Raw genomic sequence first — 20,321 nt, 5'->3', positions numbered from 1 at the left:
AGAGGGAATAACAATTCATTTCATCCACACTGCTTTTGTTCCTAACTCTTTTTCACCCACAGAAAAATTAGACGAGTGTGGGATGGGGAGGAGGAGAGTGAGTAAAGAGGGGCTTCCTAATTAATAGAGTCAGCAGAGAGGGCCTCTGGACTAGAAGGAGTGTAGAGAAGTTTTTCCTAATCGAGTCTCGACCAACAAAAGAATGGAACTTGAACAAAAAAAGTTGGAGTTTTGCTGATGTGTTCATGTAAACTGAAGCTGACATTATAATTAGTCTATAGAATTAGAGCTGGTTTGGTTATCTGTGTCTAGTTGTTAGTTTCTATCTGGTATTTAATTTTTTATGTGTGTGCTCCTATGAACAAGCACATAGTCTCAGAGTGCCAAGAAAACAAGATAAACCGTCCGAACATGACAGCTCTTCAACAGGTACTTCATGATAAACACTTAGCATACTGTATCTCTAACAGAGCCCCCTGTAATGTGTGAACATCTCTCTGTTTTGTCTGTTTACGTCACTGAAGCAGCACTTTTGAAAAATGAGGAAAACCTCAAAGCATAGAAGAAGAAAGAGACAAAACTGATGTGTGTAGAAACAATACGATAGCATAACCACCAGCATTGTTGCGATCCCACCACCTGTGGATTTCTAGCAGGCTGCCACTCCTATAAATAGCTACTTAAAAATACAAGATCAATGCATGTGTTAATGACAGTAGACGTGCATTATTTATTATTTTAAATGTGTTTTAAATAGGTTCATAAACTCTTCATTGCTATATAAGCAAAAAAGTCTAATGTAACAAAATCACGTAGTAACCATGGCAATGTACATCAGGGTACAGGTAGATCAATAAATACATGAAAAGGTGTTGACACAGAGATGTATTGAGCTTGAGACTGCCTCTAAAGAAAATGGAACATAATGACTACATGGAAGCGAACTCCACTTTAGATTAGTATAAAAGATACCTCCATCACTGTCTGTGATTACATTAGCCTGCATGACCACCCTCACTTATTTCTATGCTAATACAACCAACAGGAGTGTGTGCAGAAGTGGAAGCGTGGCAGTCACCTCTCTACTGTTTTTAGCATATAGTCAACTTTTTAAGGAGAAAAAACAAAAAACAAACATACCATGATTAGCATGCAGCTACAGTCCAGTGAGGGTATGAAAAGGCCAAGGTCAAGGTAAAAAGAAATGCTGACCTTTGATTTTAAAAAGAAAACAAACTGCTGCCTCCTGTGGTATAACATCCAGGCGTTCTTTGCTCCTTTTTACTCTGGATGCTGGAGGCATCTGTCTCAATAAAATGTTACTATGGGTCAAAGCTGCTTGTATGATTAACCCATGGTCAGCACACGATGAGTCTCATCTGAGTAGCACAGCTTTATTCTGAAGCTGTGAAGAATTTTCTGCATTCTACTTTCATGAACATGACATTACAACCACCATCATCAGCACCATCGTCGTTTACCATGTCACTAAAATAGGCATTTTAAATATTTTTTTTATTTTATACAGTACATTACAGCTGTCCTAAAAAGCTCTCTCACTGGTTTTCTCAGGATCCCTCTGCAGATGTCTGTCTAGTATTAGGCTCCACTGCACCTGACAGAGCAACATCACCTAGATAATATCAGCATCTCTGTGATGGTCAGATCGCACTTTCATTTAGTAACAGTCCACTTATGCCTTTGATGTTTTCAAACAGCTAACTTCTAAAAAAGGATCACCTTTTCTTGGTGATAGCTGTAATAGTATCTTTGTTTGTTGTTAGTGGTGAGAATGGTGCAGGGCTAAGAGTTTCAGCTATTTTGTTGACTTTAACTTGTCTCAAGTTCGTTCTATGCCACTTTGCAATTCACCTAGAGGGCGCTGTGAAATAGTCCTCTATGAATAGGAGTAAAAAGGAGCAGAACTGGACTACAAAAGACAAATATCCTGTTATCTTTCTTGCAGCTTTTTACAGTGTCCTCAGATATATGATAAAATATGTATTATTATTATGTATTTTCCTAGAGGTTGTAACAAAAAAAAGCTAAAAATGTACCATGTCTAGTCTTTTCACCCCTTATAATGAAAACATGATCAAACCATTACCATTGTATCTCCATGAACGTTGCAGTTTTGGGCTGCAGCTCCATGTGATCCCATTCATTCTGAGCCATCTCCACTGGAATTCTCTGGTTACACTCATCAACTATGTGTACATGATTGACAGTAGAGCTTGCCCCCTCTAGAGTTCAGGAGGACCCACATGCAACCCACAAACACCAAGATATTAAATGAAAAATATTTAGCTTTAATAAATGTATAGCTGAAAAAAATCACAAAATCCAAAAGGCAAACCACTGCTTAGTTGTAGTAGTGGTTTGTTAGTGTGTAACAAAAGAGTCAAAAAAGTACAATTACAGTATGAATTTCAGTAGAATGAACGCAAACAGGATGCCAAGAAGACAGTGGCCAGACAGAGCTAGCTTGTTAGAGTGCAGAATGCACAGATGTTAACAGGGTTATTTATTCACATTATGAAAAACACATTTAATCTCATATGCTTGTAGATTCTACTGACCAGATGTATTTGTTAGACTGGACTCAGTTTAAGAAGATTTGGTAAATCATATTTGGCCTTCGCATCAGTAAGCTCAAAAAGTACAGCAATGCTCTTGCATTAGTCACAGTGCATATCTGCTGCAGAGCAGAACATACAGCATTCATACAGTATAGAAAATGGTTCCATATTTCTGATTTCTAATTCTGATTCTCTAATTATGTCCTGTGGGCAGAAGGTGACTGCAGCACTGCAGAAGTTAAATGCAGGAGCCAGCCACCTCCTGTCTAATGGGCTTTTAATTGAACAGGAGTCATTGAGCATAGAGGACTTTGATGACTACAGGGAAGCAGAGTCCATTGCCATGACCAAAAAAAAAAAAAAAAAGCACACATTTTCATGCCTGTCTCTTTTTAAACCTGCCTTTCTGCGGCAAAGCCAATTCATAACAATTACAGTCACAATTGTATCTGGCACAAAAACCTGTAATCCCTATTCGCCGCCTGCTAGCCTGTATTTCTCCCGTCTGCCCTTCACTTCTGCAAGTGACATTCTTAACTGAGAGACCAAGGGACTTAAGTAGGCTCTATATTATGGTGACTCTGAGCCCCCCATTCGCTGTCCTTGGGAGGCTTAGACACGATAACAGCTCGTCGGGCTGTGGAGAGAAAAACAATAAAGGCAGGCAAGCCTGTGAGATTACTGATGCCCACAAAACAAACAGGATGATTTTAAATGTATCTTGTGTCTGTCATAAATAGAAAAAAGAAATCAAAGCTGCTTTTCACCCTCCGGTTCTCCTCCTCTGAGAAGATTCTTATTCAATTACTGCTAATCTCACTTCTATCTATGTTGTCACTTTGCAGAAGATTTGATTTCAGTTTTGTCAAAATAGGTGTTAAACCTAAAACTATATTGAAACACAGCACATGCTGTGCTTCCTGAGGACCCCTCAGCTTGGGTCTGTCTGCCTGTGGGAGGGTGATAAGTAGAAAGGGAGGCTAAAGAAACAGGCTTACCTCATCTCCTAAGCGTCTGATACTGCAGAATGGGATCATAAGGTCTCTGCGGTGCAGGAGCTCCTGCTGCAAATTGTTGCTCTTTCCAGTGCTGGAGTTTATCTTCTGAATGAAGGGCGGGGGGGTTGGCGAGTGGTGGAAGGGCGGAGAAATGACAAGGCAAACGATTTTCTTTCAGGGAGGAGTGCTCGCGGATTGGAAAGTTGCTTTGGTGTTGCCTGCATTGCGTGGGTTATGGAAGGTTAATGTGAAATTTCACAGCAAATAAGAGTGCCCAGTGGGTAAAAAAAAAAAGGAGAGAAAGAGAAAGAGAGAGATCCAGGCTGCAGGCTGCTGGAGGAGGAGAAAAGGGGGAGGTGTGATAGGAATACATCTTAATCTGGCGCTCTGTTTCTGTCAAAGCTTGTTCCGGGTCAAATTATGAGAGCTGGCCAGTGAGCTCAGTCCCATTACTAACAGATGAGTCGATCGCTCATCCTGTTACGGCTTTACAAGGCTTCCCTGCTACTGTAGACAGGTACAAATTTAAGGTTGAGCGATGCCCTAAATTGGATCCAGTAACTAGGGCAATGGAACTACAATATCACTTTACGATCTCGACACTGAAATCCACCCTCACGCCACATCTCAACCAGAGGCAATGAGGCTGCCTTGCCCCCCGTGACATTTCCAAGATATTACTGCGGTAATGTTCATTAAACGCCGCCTCTCCACTGGCTGTATAACTGAGCAAGAGTGAAATATACTTTGTTTTGCACTGATGCCATGGCATGGCTATGTCTCCGCAAAGGAGAGCTGTGATGCAAAAACAACCCCCCCCACCCCCCCACACCCCCAAACTGACTGCCAGATTTGTCATTGTATTTATAGACCTGGCAAGGCTGATTGAGAGAGGCAATAGAGAAAGCTGTGAGAAGGAACAAAGGAGTTGCTGAGGGAGAGCACAAACGCAAGGGGAGGACTGAAATTATACAGCCGAGGGGTTATCAATCAAAACACTTGTGCATTTACTCTTACGAATAGAACAGGAAGAGAAGGGCTGAAAGTATAGATAGACGTGCACAGCGTGCTCTGTTATAAACGCTCTCTGTGCTTTAGTTTTCCTTTTATTAGCGCTGCTGTCAAATGCATGTGGACTGAGCTAATGGAAGTGATTGATGGCATGAAGCTTTCCTAGTGCAGAACAGCAAAGCCTACATGGCAAGTGAGAAGTGTTAACACGTTTTCATAGGTATGCATGCAGAGATGTCAGCATTCAGTGTCGTGTAGACTTAAATGAAGTGCTCCTCTGTGGAGTTTACACTTAACCAAGCTGAAAAGTTGCCACCAAGATGCCTTATTTTAAAGATTTTCAGCCATGGAGACCTGCATCACTAAAGGTGATTCAATGGAAGGCCAAAGTAATAAGGATCTCACAAATACTGATGATTTTCACCTGTCTATCTGGTGCAGACAGTAGTTTTTATTTCTTAAACAATCAAATCTTGAATCACTGAAGAACTCAGATCTATGTTCAGTAGTGCAAGTAAGACCATTTCCACACATACAATGTGAAGGGAACTTAAGGGATTGGGACTACAGCTGTGTGGCCTTAAGAAAACCAGTTATCGGTGAGGCTAATCAGACAAAAAAAATCCCTTGCTTGCGAGCGGGCATATTGACTCAAGAGCAACATAAAAGTTCGTAAAAACTCCATATTCACTCTGCTCCAAAACAAGCGGCAACCTCCAGGGCTGAGACATGAAGAAACCTTGTGGAATAATTAAACATTGCAGTTCATCCTGCAGCCTCTAGGGGTGTTGAGTGACAGGAGCCTGCCTCACTTCCACTCATGCTCCACCTTTTTTTCTATATATATATATATTGCTATGGTAACAGTCTGAGCCTAAAGTTGACGTCATGTTTTGAAGTGATAGGTGCATCAGGGTAAGACCAGAAACAGATGAAGTGATGCTCCCATCATGGCTTATGTCTGCTGTGCAAGCCTGTGGGCACAGTGTTATTATCTGAGGTTGCTTCCGTTGGTCAGGTCTGGGTTTAGCAATGCTATGAATTTTTATTCTGTCTAGATCACAATGGTTCAGGAAGCATATTAAGACACATGGATCGGCCACTGCTGAGTTTAGACCTTAATCCTGATTGAGAATGTTTGTATTGTGCTTTATGCAGTGGTCTGACTCCCAATCCTCTTTGTAAAAACTCAACATATCTTAAACAGCAAATGCCATAATCAAAGCTGAACTTTGTCCAAGTGAGTTTACAGAATGACTTCAGGCAGAAAATGTCCTTTCCGATATCTATTTTTCTCACATTACATTGGCATATCTGAGCATTTATGCTATACTATAATTTTACCAGTAAATGAGATGCCATCTGTCGTGTCTTCCTACATAATTGCTAGTTCCTCCTGTGCCAATTCGCATTGTTGAAAGGTGAGAAACTCCTTCCGCGCACACACATCCGCTCACACAAACCAGCATCTGTGGAACACAGGGATCCTGTGTGTGGAGAGGAGGATGTAACTGTAGCACCATGCTGGGATCCATCTGCTATGTGGCTCTTCCCCTGTGGCCTGACCCCATGGATGCTGCTGACTCAAGCTGAAATCCCCGTTCGCAGGGGTATCGGGGTGCCAAGCACCAGTAGAGTTCAGATGGCTCACAGCAAGATTGGAAGAGCAGCTAACGTGTTGTCTTTGAACCGACGTGCTCAAGGTGGTGATACCACATCATCGGAAAATACAACTTTAATTCGACAGTTTACAAACACCCACACTGTCATTAGTACGTTTGCATGGGGGAAGAGTTGATGTCAAAGTCTAACACCACTCTGTCTTCATGTTTATAAAAGACTTCAAGGGCTTTAACAGGATTTACAGAAGCTGAATGGAACTCATAAATATGTTTACACACTTTATTTATATCAATCAGATGCATTTGATACACAACAGTACTCCAACTGTTTGATTCACTTGTAAATAATTCAACCCCAAAAATTATAATAGCCGACTCATTATCTCTACATAATAACTGAGCCTACTGAATAAGGAACTTGAAAACAATGGGAAACAAAGGCAGATGTGAGCGAGATGTGTTCGGAGTCTAATTGGGGCAGCACAGAAAAAAAAAATCACAACACATTGGCAGTGTGTGTGTTAACAGTTGCCATAGGAATCAGCTAAGTGCTTTAATCCAGTCAACACTGTAATAACTTTAAAGCATGTCCATGAGAAATTACTGTATTTTCACATGGACTGACATTAATATGACATTAATATGACAGGCTTGAAAACAAAGATTATTAATGTAGAGTTTTTATTTGCATAAAGGGGGTGTATAGTTCATTTCAATAACTGGGCCATCATAAGTGGTATGAAGTAGGATTCCAATCACAGATGTACAAAAGGTGTTGCCATGGAGTCCATGAGCGAGACCACAAGAAGGTGGAGGAGTGATTAAGATGGGTGGTGAGTGAGCTCACGGGTTATAAAGGAGGTCACCCATCATGTACAGAACCATACAGAAGTACGGTTATCATCTGTGTTTGTATAGTCTCCTCCACATCCAGCCACAGTCAGCCATTTCTGCACCTAATGGATTCACGCAGTTGGTGCCTATCTGAGCTTGCACCATGTACCATTGTGTCAGGATGTGGTTTCTGCATCCGAACAGCCAAAAATACCTGTAGATTTGTCTCACTCTATCAGCAGCTTTTAAGATGTTTCATGTTGTGCCATGTTGTTAAATTCATTACATTCGGTCCATAGATATTTTCTCTCCAACTGTTGAAAAGAAGCCTTTTTCAATAAGACGGCTTCAAAGCCATTTAATGTAAGTGCAGTTTTTAAATTTATGCAGGCAAAAGAATATTCAACAAACTAGACATAAGCCTCACATAATCGACCACAAGACAAAAGGCAGTGACAAAAATATGTATCATGTGAAAGGCTGACTTCAGACTCCAGCACAGCAACACAGAACAGCCAAAATCAAATCAGAGATGAAATTAATATTGAATTGAATACATGTATGGTTTCCTCAGAGAAACGTATTTTCTACCCACCCCGTTCTTTGCCACTGCTTGACACGGCTTACCTGGCTTACACAGACTGGGATGGCAGCACTTTGATTCAATTTTTTGTCACTGTAATACAATCTCACTGAATCAATAACAAATACATTTGAAGTCGGCAATCAACCTGCAGTATTGTAGTAAAATGTGCCAATATGAGTTTCACACTGTTGTTAAGTGAATGTTATGGGATCCAAAGTTAGACCAGACATCAGTTACCATGCCAGGAGAAGAATTTATAATTGTTCAGTCACTATATATTGTTATAATAATCTGAATATAATCGAAATCGCTGATGGTCATAAACATTCCATAAATCCATCTTCTGAACCCGCTCCTGTAGTACAGGGTCATGGGGGGGCTGGAGCCTATCCCAGCTATCTACGGGTGAAAGGCGGGGGAAAACCCTGGACAGGGCACCACACACAGACAAACAACCATTCACACTCACCTAGAGTCACCAATCAGCCTAACAAGCATGTCTTTAGAATGTGGGGGAGAAAACCCGGAGAAAACCCACGCAGCCACAGGGAGAACGTGCAAACTCCACACAGAAAGGCCCCAGTCAGAATCGAACCAGGAACCTTCTTGCTGTGCAGCCCCCCATTATAAACATTCATAAAACTCAATAAGATGCACAATAATTCCTGTGCTACCCTTTAAAGAAAATAATTCACACCATCTTTCAAGGTTTTATGGTGTATGCAATTCAAGAAAAAAAATCTAATTTCCTTGCCTCTATGGATTTTTTTCTGAAGACATGCTTTTACTGTACAGTGGCTTTACTGCGGCAGTGTATAGCACAGACTAGCTGCAGCCTCACCATCACATGGACCTGGGCCTTCAAATGAAATCTTAGAAGAGTGCTATTTTTGCCTTGCTGGTTTGGTGCACTGAGGGGAAAAAAGTGATTCAGGATACATTCTTTAATTTTTGGAAAGAAATATAAGGCTGCTTTCACAATGGGAATGTATCACTAAATATTTCACACAGTTAAAGAAAACATGGTTTAAAGTCTAACCAGTGGAAAGTTTAATAAACTTCTATATGTGGCGTTCCCTTGTACTGCGTGTGTGTTTGTGCACATAGCAACCATGATTAAAAATATTAATGTCACTGAGGGGGTGTCACAATGACTTTCCTACCTTTATGCTAAGTTGCTGTAGCTTTACATTTAACATGCATATAGAAAAGCATCAGGTTTTTGATGTAACTTGAGGGCACCTGGGTAATAATGTTGCTCATTTAAAATGTTATAACTTATCTCGTCAGGTGTAAGCTCTTGACGTACCCAGAGGACCTTCCTCAGATCTCGGTGGTCTTCATCTTCGTGAACGAGGCCCTGTCTGTGATCCTGCGCTCCGTCCACAGTGTGGTAAACCACACGCCGGCACACCTCCTCAAGGAGATCATCCTGGTGGATGACAACAGCGACAGTGGTGAGATCTTTTACAGCTTTATCAAAGGAAGGAAAATGTACATGGACTAGGACCAGACATTTTCTGAGCACTAAATCATTCTTATCATTTGCAACATAATGTTCATGATAATGAACATTATGTTTTATGTTCTCTAGTGAAGGATTCAACACAAGCATGTGATGTGTAACGTGCATATTTGAGCATGTGTTTGTGTGTGGGCCACACTTTCCCTTGTTTTCTGCGTGTGTTTGTTTTTGTGAGCAACAGTCAAAAGGATGGAGACCCCCTGAGGGTGGACACTTTAAAATAGCTTTAAAAAAAAGGGAGAGGGAATGGGATTTGTCTTCTCTAAACTGCTGCATAGTACTGTCTCCATGGCAATGTGGGCAAATCCTTCAGTTGCCTCCACACTGCGACGCCCACAGCAGCTGACGATGCTCGGCTCCACATCCCGAAAGCTTTCCTGCTTTGAGAGGAGGGAGGGACAATGAACTAGATTCCAGACCACACTTGGCCCTCCTTCACTTGGCAAAGAGTAACAAGCCTGCCTCCCTCAGGCTGGCAGAAGAAAAGGGCGCATAAATAACATACTGAAAGAAGGCAGAGCAGGAGTCACCACTGGCACGTCTCCGCTCCCCACTGAGGCTCTAACTGCCTAACATTAAAGAGTGGAGCCGTTAAAAGCCAGCAGAGAGACAGAAATGGAAGCTGACACTGCTGTCATTATATCAGTTTGGAGCACACGGTCTTACAGGGGTTTTCCTAAATTAGACATATATTCGGAATGTATAAAATGTTATTATGCAATAATTGCATTTTTATGCCCCTTTCATTGGATAAAATCCCGACTTCTGGCTTTTGTCTGCAAACTGGCTTTCATTCTGTAGACATAAGACTGCACAGCATTCTGATTTGCAGTGATGGAAACATGGCGGCATCAACGTTCAGCTCTGTGGTTCTGTTTCCTCACCTTAATTGTTTTGGTTCACTCTCACAGCTGAGGGGGAAAAAGAAGCTTCAGAAACCAGGTTTAAGCATTTACAAATGAGAGAAACGCACACCTGCCTGATGAATAAATAAACTCTGCAAGAAAAATGAAACTTAATTGACACCACTTTACCCTGTTTTTATGCAACTTTTGACAGAGTAAGAACCTTCAACAATTAATTGCTTAGCTGTCTGATGTCATGATATTTAAATCATAAAGTTGGCATCCCATTCCCTCTAATTAAACCCCTGAGTTTCACACAAATTCCACACAATAGCACCTCCGGCATGGAAGCTCATCATAACTGTCAGAAATAAAGTTGTCTCCACCCAGAAAAAAAAGTGATGGATTAAGCCTGACATAAAATCAGTGTGACATCACAGCACATGGCTGCAAGGTGTTTTTTCGCTGTCCATTTGCTTGGTGTGTCTATAACGGAAGGTCAGTTTTAGGTCATCAGCTGCTCTTACTGTATGTTTACCAACATTGACGATGATTTGTGCAGATGTGTGAGCTGTTGCTTTGGAGCCAATCTTGCTGTGACATTAGACAATTAACATGCAGGCTGGACTGCTTGACCTTTTCTGGATGGCTCTGTCTGTCCCCTCTCGTTTAAACAAGGCTCAGTGAGATGAGTGGAGGTGCTGCCACGCTCACTCCTGGCATAATGAATCACACACAGGAAGCATGTTTGCCTTGTCGCCTGCGACACATTTCCTGACATTTATTGGTGGCTGAGAGGTTTATACACAGCTGAATGAAAAAAAAAATCTCATTCCCAATGATGAGCTTTAGCTTCATGTGGCGGCATGGATGACTCCAGTTCATTGTTGTTCATAATGTTAGCAGCAAGCGAAGGTTTAATGAGCCCTACAGGATTCAATTCCAGCTAATACCACCTCCAAATTTATAACTTAATGATTCATATAATGAAAACAGGATACAAGCTGAGGACCAGCTGAGGACAGCATGTAATATTAATTTCAAGTGGAAATGAATTACTTTAAACATTACATACATTACATCTGATTAAAGCTCCTAAAGAGAGGATATGGTCATTAATCCAGAAAAGGGAATATGTCTGACATATGGTCTCACACACACACACACACACACACACACACACAAAATTAATTACAGTACAGTGATCATTTATTCGTCTTTCAGTGTATTTCTCTGCTGTCAGTCTGTACTGTTTACATCTAAATACTCAGCAGTAGAACTGTTTAGAATAGAAATGGCCATGAAAGGGCAGCGCAGAGAAAATAATTCCGTTTTTCTGAGAATATCAAGCAAAAGATCCGACATAAAGCAGATGTTACGAGGGTGAAGGAGTAAAAACTTATATAAAAAGCATTGCACTCTTTTTTAATAAACTCATGAGAGGGTGATAGCCTCCATCTCGAGCCATCTTACAGCTCTGCGCTGTAACACAGCATTTCAGTGTCGAGAAGCTTAAATTCCTGGATGAGGAGTATCGGTTTACTTTCTTTGAAATATTTAATTCATCATCACATTTCTTGTGGTAAGCCAGTAAACCCATTTGGTAACTTCACTATAGTCTACTACTGATCAATACAGGCGATCAATCCCAGACCTGTTTCCGGATCGGTGTCTTAGACAAGTCCATAAATCCACACTGTTAGAAGAGGGTGGCCTGTGGTTTCTGTAAGCAGAAGAAGAAGAAAAATCTCTGAAGGTGATCACTTTACAACAGCAGACAAAAACACAACAAAGCGTTCTTACTGCATACTGCAGCATGTGAGGGCACTTGTGAACGCTGAGGATTTATATAATCAAAAGCATGTTCAATACCTCTCTACTATCTAGCTTTAATGCAGCAGGGTTTATAATCCTACACGTACCAGAGGAATTCACGGTGCAGTCTAGTATGTGTTCATTTAAATTCATAGTATGATGGATAGTTATTTATCTTGTGATGTTGCGCCGCCAGTCCTTTAAAATGTATTCCCTTGCTCTATAACTCTCCTCCTGTGGATGCAGTCCAACGTTTTATTTGCTAGGATCAGAGGGAGTCCCATAACTTTTCTCCTTCCCAGCGAAGCCCAGTAATTATTACACTCTAATAGCTTTTATTGTATTGTAGCTGCGGGGTAGGATGATGATGAAGGAGCATCAATGCGCAGGGCTGAAACCTGCAATCAGTCCAAACAAAAGGATTTGCCTCTACAAAGAACAGTGGCTGAGCCAAATGTGAATGCAGAAAAAAAGATGAAGATTATTCTCCTTAAATTATTTAGTGGGACGTTACTATTAAATGCACACAACAAATTCATATGTGCAAACCACTTTTTATTCCTAATGCGCACAGAGCACAAAAGAGAAGAAGGAGAGGAGGTCTAACTTTAATGAGTACAGATACAAAGCTGGCTAGCATTTCAGAGATGTGTTTTACTTTACTTACATTTTTAATCTTACATTATTTAGTATGGCCACACGATGTTCCTTTTCATTAATATAACTCTACTTACCACAATGCTGTGAATAAGGACACACAGTACTGTAGTATGTGTGGTAAGTATCAAAGGTCATAATTAATAATAAGGCATATGTAACATTTGATGGTTTATTCCAGTGATTTTGAACCCAGGGGGGAGGTTATAAACCTCCTATCAGCTCAACTATTGTTAGTTAGGGATCCTCATAATGTGCTAATTGCTACAACCTGTTCACCTAACTCAAGCTAAGGACAATGTCAGCGGTTTTTGCGTGTTTAACCATTTTTCAGAAACAAATGTTTTTAAGCTTTTGTTACATTATTTACACATTTTTTACATTACATTATTAAAATGAATCTTAGAAGAAGTGGTCACTATTTGGTAGCTCTGCTAACTGAAAGACATCTCCAGTCATTCAACGCACAAAAACAATGCAACGTTTGGTCGCTAATACATCAACCAGATACATTACAAGATAACATATGTTAACAGAACATATGGATCGATTGACTGACATCATGAGGGACCAAACAGCCACAAAAGTCTGTGTTAGAAGGCACTGCAATGGAGTCTGAGGTTTGAGTCCCGCCGACACCTCAGGCTGTTTTGTTTTCGCCCATTAAAACACAGCTGGTTAAGGTTAGGTATTAAAAACAAGGTAAGGGGTCTAGGTGAAGCCAATGCAGCTGGAGAAATGCACGCACATGTCTCTTTTTCAAGGTTTTCTGGTGAGGACAGGGTAAACACAACTCAACACATACCACAATTTATTAGTCTGATGATTGACAACTTTTCTTTTTCTTTGTAATACAAAAATGATAATGATAAGTACTAAGTTCTTATGAAACTCCTGCTAACTCCTGTTTGACCCAAGGGTCAGTGCTTCAAAATTCACCTGTTCTTCCTGCAGCAGTCACCTCTATATGTTAACACCCTCAGCTAGAAAAAGACTCCTGACAATCCTTCAACTCGATGCGTCCCCTCAATCACACAGACAGGGGGATTAGGCTGCCATTTTTTTTTTAATACTTTCACCGGCTGATTTATGTCGCAAGCCAAAGTCAGAAGCTAGGTGTGGATGCTGTTGAAAGCCAGCGTGCCACAAGCTTGCTTATTAATCTCTCCCACAGAAAGTGGAACGCTCAGCAGTAACCCAGAAGAGTAGCTCAAACAACCATCTATCCTCCATCCAAACGCACACAGCAATTTGTGCAACTGGCTGTTTAGCTGGCAAACTTTAGTTTACAGTGATGACAGCCAAGCCTAATCTGTGAGGGCAGAGGAGGAGAGGAGAAGCTATACTCCAGCTGGAAAGGGAGAACTGTCCAGCTAACTGCAAATACCTGGTTTACATTTTCACATTTGGATCCGTAATCTTAATCTGTCTTCTAGTGGAGCTGAAATTCAACTTGGACCAGTATGTGAACAAACGCTACCCGGGCCTGGTGAAGATCGTGAGGAACAGCAAGCGGGAGGGTCTTATCCGAGCCAGGATACACGGCTGGAACGCGGCCACGGCTCCTGTTGTCGGCTTCTTTGATGCACACGTGGAGTTCAACTCTGGCTGGTAAGAAAAGGTCATGTGTAACACGCCAGTGCCTTGTTGTTTCTCATTCTTGTCTTTGTGCTCTGCTTTTTATGTCTTTAGTAAAGAGGGATGTCTTGCAAGATCATTATCACTGATATATGCAGTTTAGTCTGATCTAAGCATTTTAATACAGCACCAGGCTCAGTTCTGACTGCGACAGCACTTTTCCAGCAGAATGACCCTTGTTATTAGAAGCCTTTATTGATAGTAAGCGTTTCCTCTTAAATTGTGAGTAATGGCCTTTGGTTAGAGCTGAATAAAAAGACATCCCAATTAAAATGACACAACCTGTCCAGCAAATACACACTCGTGACAAGCCAGAGAACCAAACACTATGAAAAGAGACAGTGAGCATAATTAAAGAGGGAGCTCAAATGTTGAATATTTCAACATTATTCTTCTTGCAGGCTCTGGGCTCATTTTGCGATATGAAATTACTTCTGGGGGTCTCAGTCCAATGTCTTCCTGCTGCTTAAGTTTACCAGCAAACAAGTCACTCAAACAGATGTAATTGGCACCTAATTTGAGCCTGTCATGCTGTCAGTGTTTGAAGACGAAGTGTAGCTTTTGTTCCCCAGGAAGCTGCCTGGGAGGCAGGAGGGAGACAAGGAGGGGTGAAGGAAGAAGAGGAGGGAAGCATAACAGGACAGCAAGAGAGAAGGAGTTGGATATGAATTGTAAACACTCTCCTACAAACACACAACTTCTTTTGAATGGGTGTAACTTAAATGAAGACATATAGATATCACACAAATTCAATTTACTGGCTAGTCTTTATAACTGCTAATTCTGTACGTGCCAGATCTTGTCCAGTCAGATCCAGATATACTGAAGTAACCCAGCTTTGTATTGACATCACAATATGATCAGGAGTTGCCGTGCAGTTTATTTCAACATTTTTCCAATACTGAAAACAGAAAGAAAATCTTGGGCGAAATTAACATGGACGTCAGGTAGCAGTAATGCTGCTGAAGTGTTCCCTTCTTTTAACTACTGTGACTTTGAGGTGCATTGTTGCTAAAGTGTGCTATATAATATATTTGTCTTGCCTTTTGTATATAAATCATATATCTTCTAAAACTCTGGAGAAGGGTGTTCGAGTGCTGCTTGAATAGAGATGGATGGAATCAGTTGCTGAGATAACAAAGTGCTTCAGTATAAAATGCAATGAAAGGATATTTAAAAAAAGAAAAAAACAAAAGGGAAGTGGAAAAAAAAGCAGTTAAATCAAGAGCTGGAACATGATAAAATGGGTATAAAAGTGACCTAATAAAAAGTGGTGTAAGTGAACTAATAATTACTGTACTTGGTTGCTGCAACAATATATTGAATAACACCAAGATGTTTCACTTTGTGCTAAAAACTAGCATCATCGCTTGTGTGGGTGGATGATCGGAGGAGCGTCTGTCACTAATTCAATATCTTTGATCAATGCAGTGGTTTCACTGCAGTAAAGTGAGCCGCGTCTAAAAACGTTCAGTCTAGGAAGATTTAAGATTATTATATTATTATATTATATTAATGGTATATAACTTTATTCCTTTGTTCCTTTATATTGTGAACACAATTTTTTGAAAACTGTGTGTTAGTGATGATTTGAGGAAACTAGAATAGGGTTTCTACAGGCCCAGAAGCTGTGCAGGGAAGGTCATCCAGCCAGCGAGCGGCACTGAGGGAGAATGTTACATCATTGCCTATAGGTGTGTTGCTGATGATAACTGATACCCAGGTGGCTCCTTCATCTGCTACCCCATCTGTTCTTGCACAGAAATACACGTGCCCCCACGTTACCCACTCGTCTCCATATAGGATTCTTCTGCGTCAGGTAGCATCCTCACACATAAGCACCCCTCCCCCCATCAACTTCATTTGAGCTCGCTAATCCGCTGCCATTGTGTGAATTGTAACGCCACACATCCTCGCCTAGGTATCACCTCCATCTTTCTTGCAGCTGTACTTTCTTTGTTGCTGTTTTGTTTTATTTTGCTGCATCAGATATATTTTTGTTTTATTTGCAGGAATCGGTGCAGAAGTAGAGCAGAATCCTTGTGATTTCCCTACATTTTTACTGAGTAAAGGGATGTAGTGATGGAGGAGATGACAAGCACCTTTGTAAAGCTTGTTCTATGTGTGTGTGTGTGTGTGTGCATTTTTTATCTACTGTATGCCTGAAACATCCTGCTCCCCTTTATTCAGATAAATTCACTCGTCCTATCTGCACTGTCTGTTTGCTGAATTGTGGAAAAAAACCCTGTTTATCATAATATAATTATTCACTCTGGCACATACAGTGATAAGTGAGATGGATGGTTCCTCTAGATGTTGTGGTGAGTCTCCCTCAATGACCTTGCACACGCTGCCTGTGCATACTGAGCCTGACACAATGCTGCCAGCTCTCTCCTGCTGCGCTGTGATTCACTGGCATGGTGTTCCCCCCCTCGGGTGTTGTGTATTTGCAGCTGAAATGTATTGCTGGTTCGCATTAACTGTTAAAGCTCTGATAATTGTATCATGCTGTATAGTGGACTAAAGCCATATCCCATTCCCTCGCCACATGGTGTTTTATGAGGAGTTAAGGAGTGAGAGGAGTCTGATTTCCACAGCTTTGCTTCGCTTTAAAATGTGAGGATATGAAATCGTGGCCCATCTTTAATGTGATATTGCATCAGCTGAACATTCACAGTCCATCTCCTCCTTCCACTTTATAACCATCCAGCGGTTGAGATTGTGAGCCATATCCATTGTGTGTGTGCGCGCTATGTAAATAAACAGGATTGATAGGAGGAAATGAGAGCATGTTGTAATTAGCATCTGCCACACTTCAACCACGCGGCTGCAGAGGGGAGGCATGAGGAAATTGATATTTATTTGGTTTTTGGAGCCCCCTGTGCGGTTGCTATCTCAGGTTATCAACGATTAATGATTAGCAATGTAGCAGCTGCTCCATGCTGAGTGTGTGGTGGAGATAAGGTTGTCATTGCTGGGAGGTTGTAATGAAATACATGCTTCAGAAGGCAACACTTTGATGAATTTTGGATGCCGAGCTGCTATGTGACTTACTGCGCGTCTGTGAGAAGAAGACAAACTGGAATTCATACAAGAAAAAAAAATGAATAAAACCATCCTCTGCCCCCCTGTAATTATGGAATATGCAATGTTTTTATTTGACACTGCCTCCTTTGTTAATATCAAGGAGTCTGTCTGCTTATTATACCATGCAGGTGTAGTGGTATTATATTAAATTCAATGGTACATAAATTCCAGAGTTCGCGATGGCTGAGAAAATATTTTTCTAGCCAAAGTAAATCATGTTCTCCTTCTCGCTTAAAGTGTGTGGCAGTGGCTCAGCTTTTTTTTTTTTTTTTATATCTGTCTGGAGATGTGGAAGGAGGCAGCAGCCATACTGAGTGCTCAGGCCGGGCACAGCTCTAAAAACCATAGAACAGGCAGGGATTTATGCTGCTTTCACATTTGTATCCTATCAACGTCACTCCGAGCAACTGTTCTTCGAAGTACTGTGGAATCTAACATAAGAAGCTTTCCACTTCATGCTTATGCATACCTCCATCTACTTCAAATAAGAACCCTGGTGCCATAATGAATTGATATTCCGCTTTGATACCTGCACTTTCTTTGAATTCTGAATCTTTTATCAGGGGCTGACCGGTAATAATATGTGCTGTATATATATATATATACATATGCATGTCAGCCAGGCAAAAGGACTGAACGGTTGCACGTTTTAAAGATTTAATGTGCTTAAAGATGCCTAGAAGCTCAGCAGGCTTACAACCTGCATCGTGCATAGAGAGCAAACACAAATTCACACTGTCAGAGTTCATTATAACACTTTTAAACTCTCTAAATGGCTCTACACCACAGTGTCAGTCTGACTCGTTTTAAAGTGTTGCTGTTAATTAACACTATTTGTACTTAATGGCTGACTTCTTCTGCAGCCTATGTAACAATTAACCAAACTCTTTTCTCAATTCTAAGTGTGAAGTGTAAGAAAACATGCTGCCTTCATATTAATGAACTAAAGTCAATCTTGTTTAAGAAAATGCCACATAAGACAAAGTATAATGAAATGTGACATCTAAGAAACTCCTATTGTTTAGACTTCAGTGAATATACTGACTGTCTTTATTGGGGTTCATAACCTTCAGTGTATTCTACTTCACTATGAGAGAGAGCTGCAGTATAACGCTGATCATCAAATGTATTATAAAAAGTAAACATTAATACAGTCAGGTCAGATACCTTATCTCGGATTGTTTTATCCCCCTATTTCTTGTCTATTTTAACCATTTCTCTCTTCTGTTTAGTTGGTAACTAATAGATGTGTGTGTGGCTTTAAGTGTGTTCTGAAATAAACAGACACCGGAGCTTTTTCTCATAACTTTTGTTTACTTCTGCTGTCATCCTGCTCGTCTGGCACTCTCCACTCTCACACTCTCTTCCTCCTTCTTCACAATAAAAGCATTGTGTCAGGTTTGGTAAGAAAAGACTCAAGGTGCAGGCAGGTTTCAGCACACCAGGTGAGGTTTATTGTAAATTAATAACACAAAACACAACTTCAAATAAAAAAAAAAATAAAAAAACACAAAGCTAAACCAGGAAAACCCAACCAAGAAACAATCCAAAAAAAATTAAAGCTGCAAGCAGCATTGCGGGCCCTCGCGCACCTTGCGATCCGTGGGGTCATCGCAGTCTTCTCTCCTATGCTCTCATCTCCTATACTCTCCTGTCCTATGCTCTCCTCCTCTCATTTCCACAGATATACAACGAACACGTTTACAACCAATCTTTCCTGTTAGCAGTAGGTGGCGCTATGACCATATCATCCTATTAGCATATATATCTGTTCAGACTCGGGTCCATAGCAGTATTGTAAAATGTTGTCCACATTGCATAAAGTATATGGGTAGTACTGCATAAAACACAGCGAGTTCCTTTGTAATGGCGAATGGTCAACTTTGAGGCCACTCCCCCGCCACACGGTAATACTTTTGAAAGAGTTTTGGAATGCGTCTATTCCCTATGGTGTCCTGAATGGACACAGTGAATTTCAGCTCAATTGTATGAAGTATGTGAGGCGTGAAAAGTTTTGAAGCAGGGTCACAAATAGGCAAAAAAATGGCCACAAAAGTCAAAATGGCGGAGTTCCTGTTGGGTTTGGAGGGGGGGTCCAAGAGACTTTTTTGTGCGTCTTGGGGTGATACACATCTGTGCTAATTTTCATGATCCTGTGTGAAACTGGCCAGCGGGGCTACGCGTTAGGGCAAAAAATACAGGGAGTTCCTTTGTAATGGCGGATGGTCAACTTTGAGGCCACGCCCCCACCACACTGTAAGACTTTTGTAAGAGTTTTGGAATGCGTCTATTCCCTATGGTGTCCTGAGTGGACACAGTGAGTTTTAGCTCAATTGCATGAAGTATGTGAGGCGTGAAAAGTTTTGAAGCAGGGTCAAAAATAGGCAAAAAATGGCCACAAAAGTCAAAATGGCGGACTTCCTGTTGGGTTTGGAGGGGGGGTCCAAGAGACTTTTTTGTGCGTCTTGGGGTGATACACATGTGTGCCAATTTTCATGATCCTGTGTCAAACTGGCCAGAGGGGCTACGCGTTAGGGCAAAAATTACAGGGAGTTCTTTTGTAATGGCGAATGGTCAACTTTGAGGCCACGCCCCCACCACACCGTAAGACTTTTGTAAGAGTTTTGGAATGCGTCTATTCCCTATGGTGTCCTGAGTGGACACAGTGATTTTCAGCTTGATTGGATGAAGTATGCGAGGCATGAAAAGTTTTGTAGGAGGGTCACAAATCGCCAAAAATTAACAGAAATTTCAAAATTGCGGACTTCCTGTTGGGTTTGGAGGGGGGGTCCAAGAGACTTTTTTGTGCATCTTGGGGTGATACACATGTGTACCAATTTTCATGACCCTACTCATAACAGGCCAGGGGGGCAGGCAGAAAAACCTATGAAAACACAACATTTTGTGTAGCCAGTAGGTGGCACTCTGTCAAAGCCTCAATATTGTTGTATAGATGTGTTTAGGGTCAGACTCTGATCATACATGTGACATTTCGTACAGATCGGACAGAAAACGAAGAAGTTATAGAGACTTTCTGTGTCCTCAGAAATGGTCAAACTTTGAGGCCACGCCCCGGCCACACCGTCAGACTTTTGTAAGAGTTTTGGAATGCGTCTATTCCCTA

General features: G+C 41.2%; 1 protein-coding gene across 1 annotated transcript in view; it reads left to right on the top strand.

Moving 5' to 3' along the window:
* Nucleotides 1-20,321, top strand: part of galnt9 (polypeptide N-acetylgalactosaminyltransferase 9) — a 77,260-nt gene that overhangs the window by 13,125 nt on the left and 43,814 nt on the right. Inside the window, exons 3-4 of the mRNA XM_028414471.1 lie at nt 8,921-9,087; nt 13,909-14,083. Of these exons, the coding sequence (XP_028270272.1) occupies nt 8,921-9,087; nt 13,909-14,083 (342 nt within the window). The remainder of the gene's footprint in view (nt 1-8,920; nt 9,088-13,908; nt 14,084-20,321) is intronic.

Source organism: Parambassis ranga, chromosome 9 (assembly GCF_900634625.1).
Source record: "Parambassis ranga chromosome 9, fParRan2.1, whole genome shotgun sequence".
Lineage (NCBI taxonomy): Eukaryota > Metazoa > Chordata > Actinopteri > Ambassidae > Parambassis > Parambassis ranga.
The sequence above is the reverse complement of the archived record's forward strand: the minus strand, read 5'-3'. Positions and strand labels throughout refer to the sequence as shown.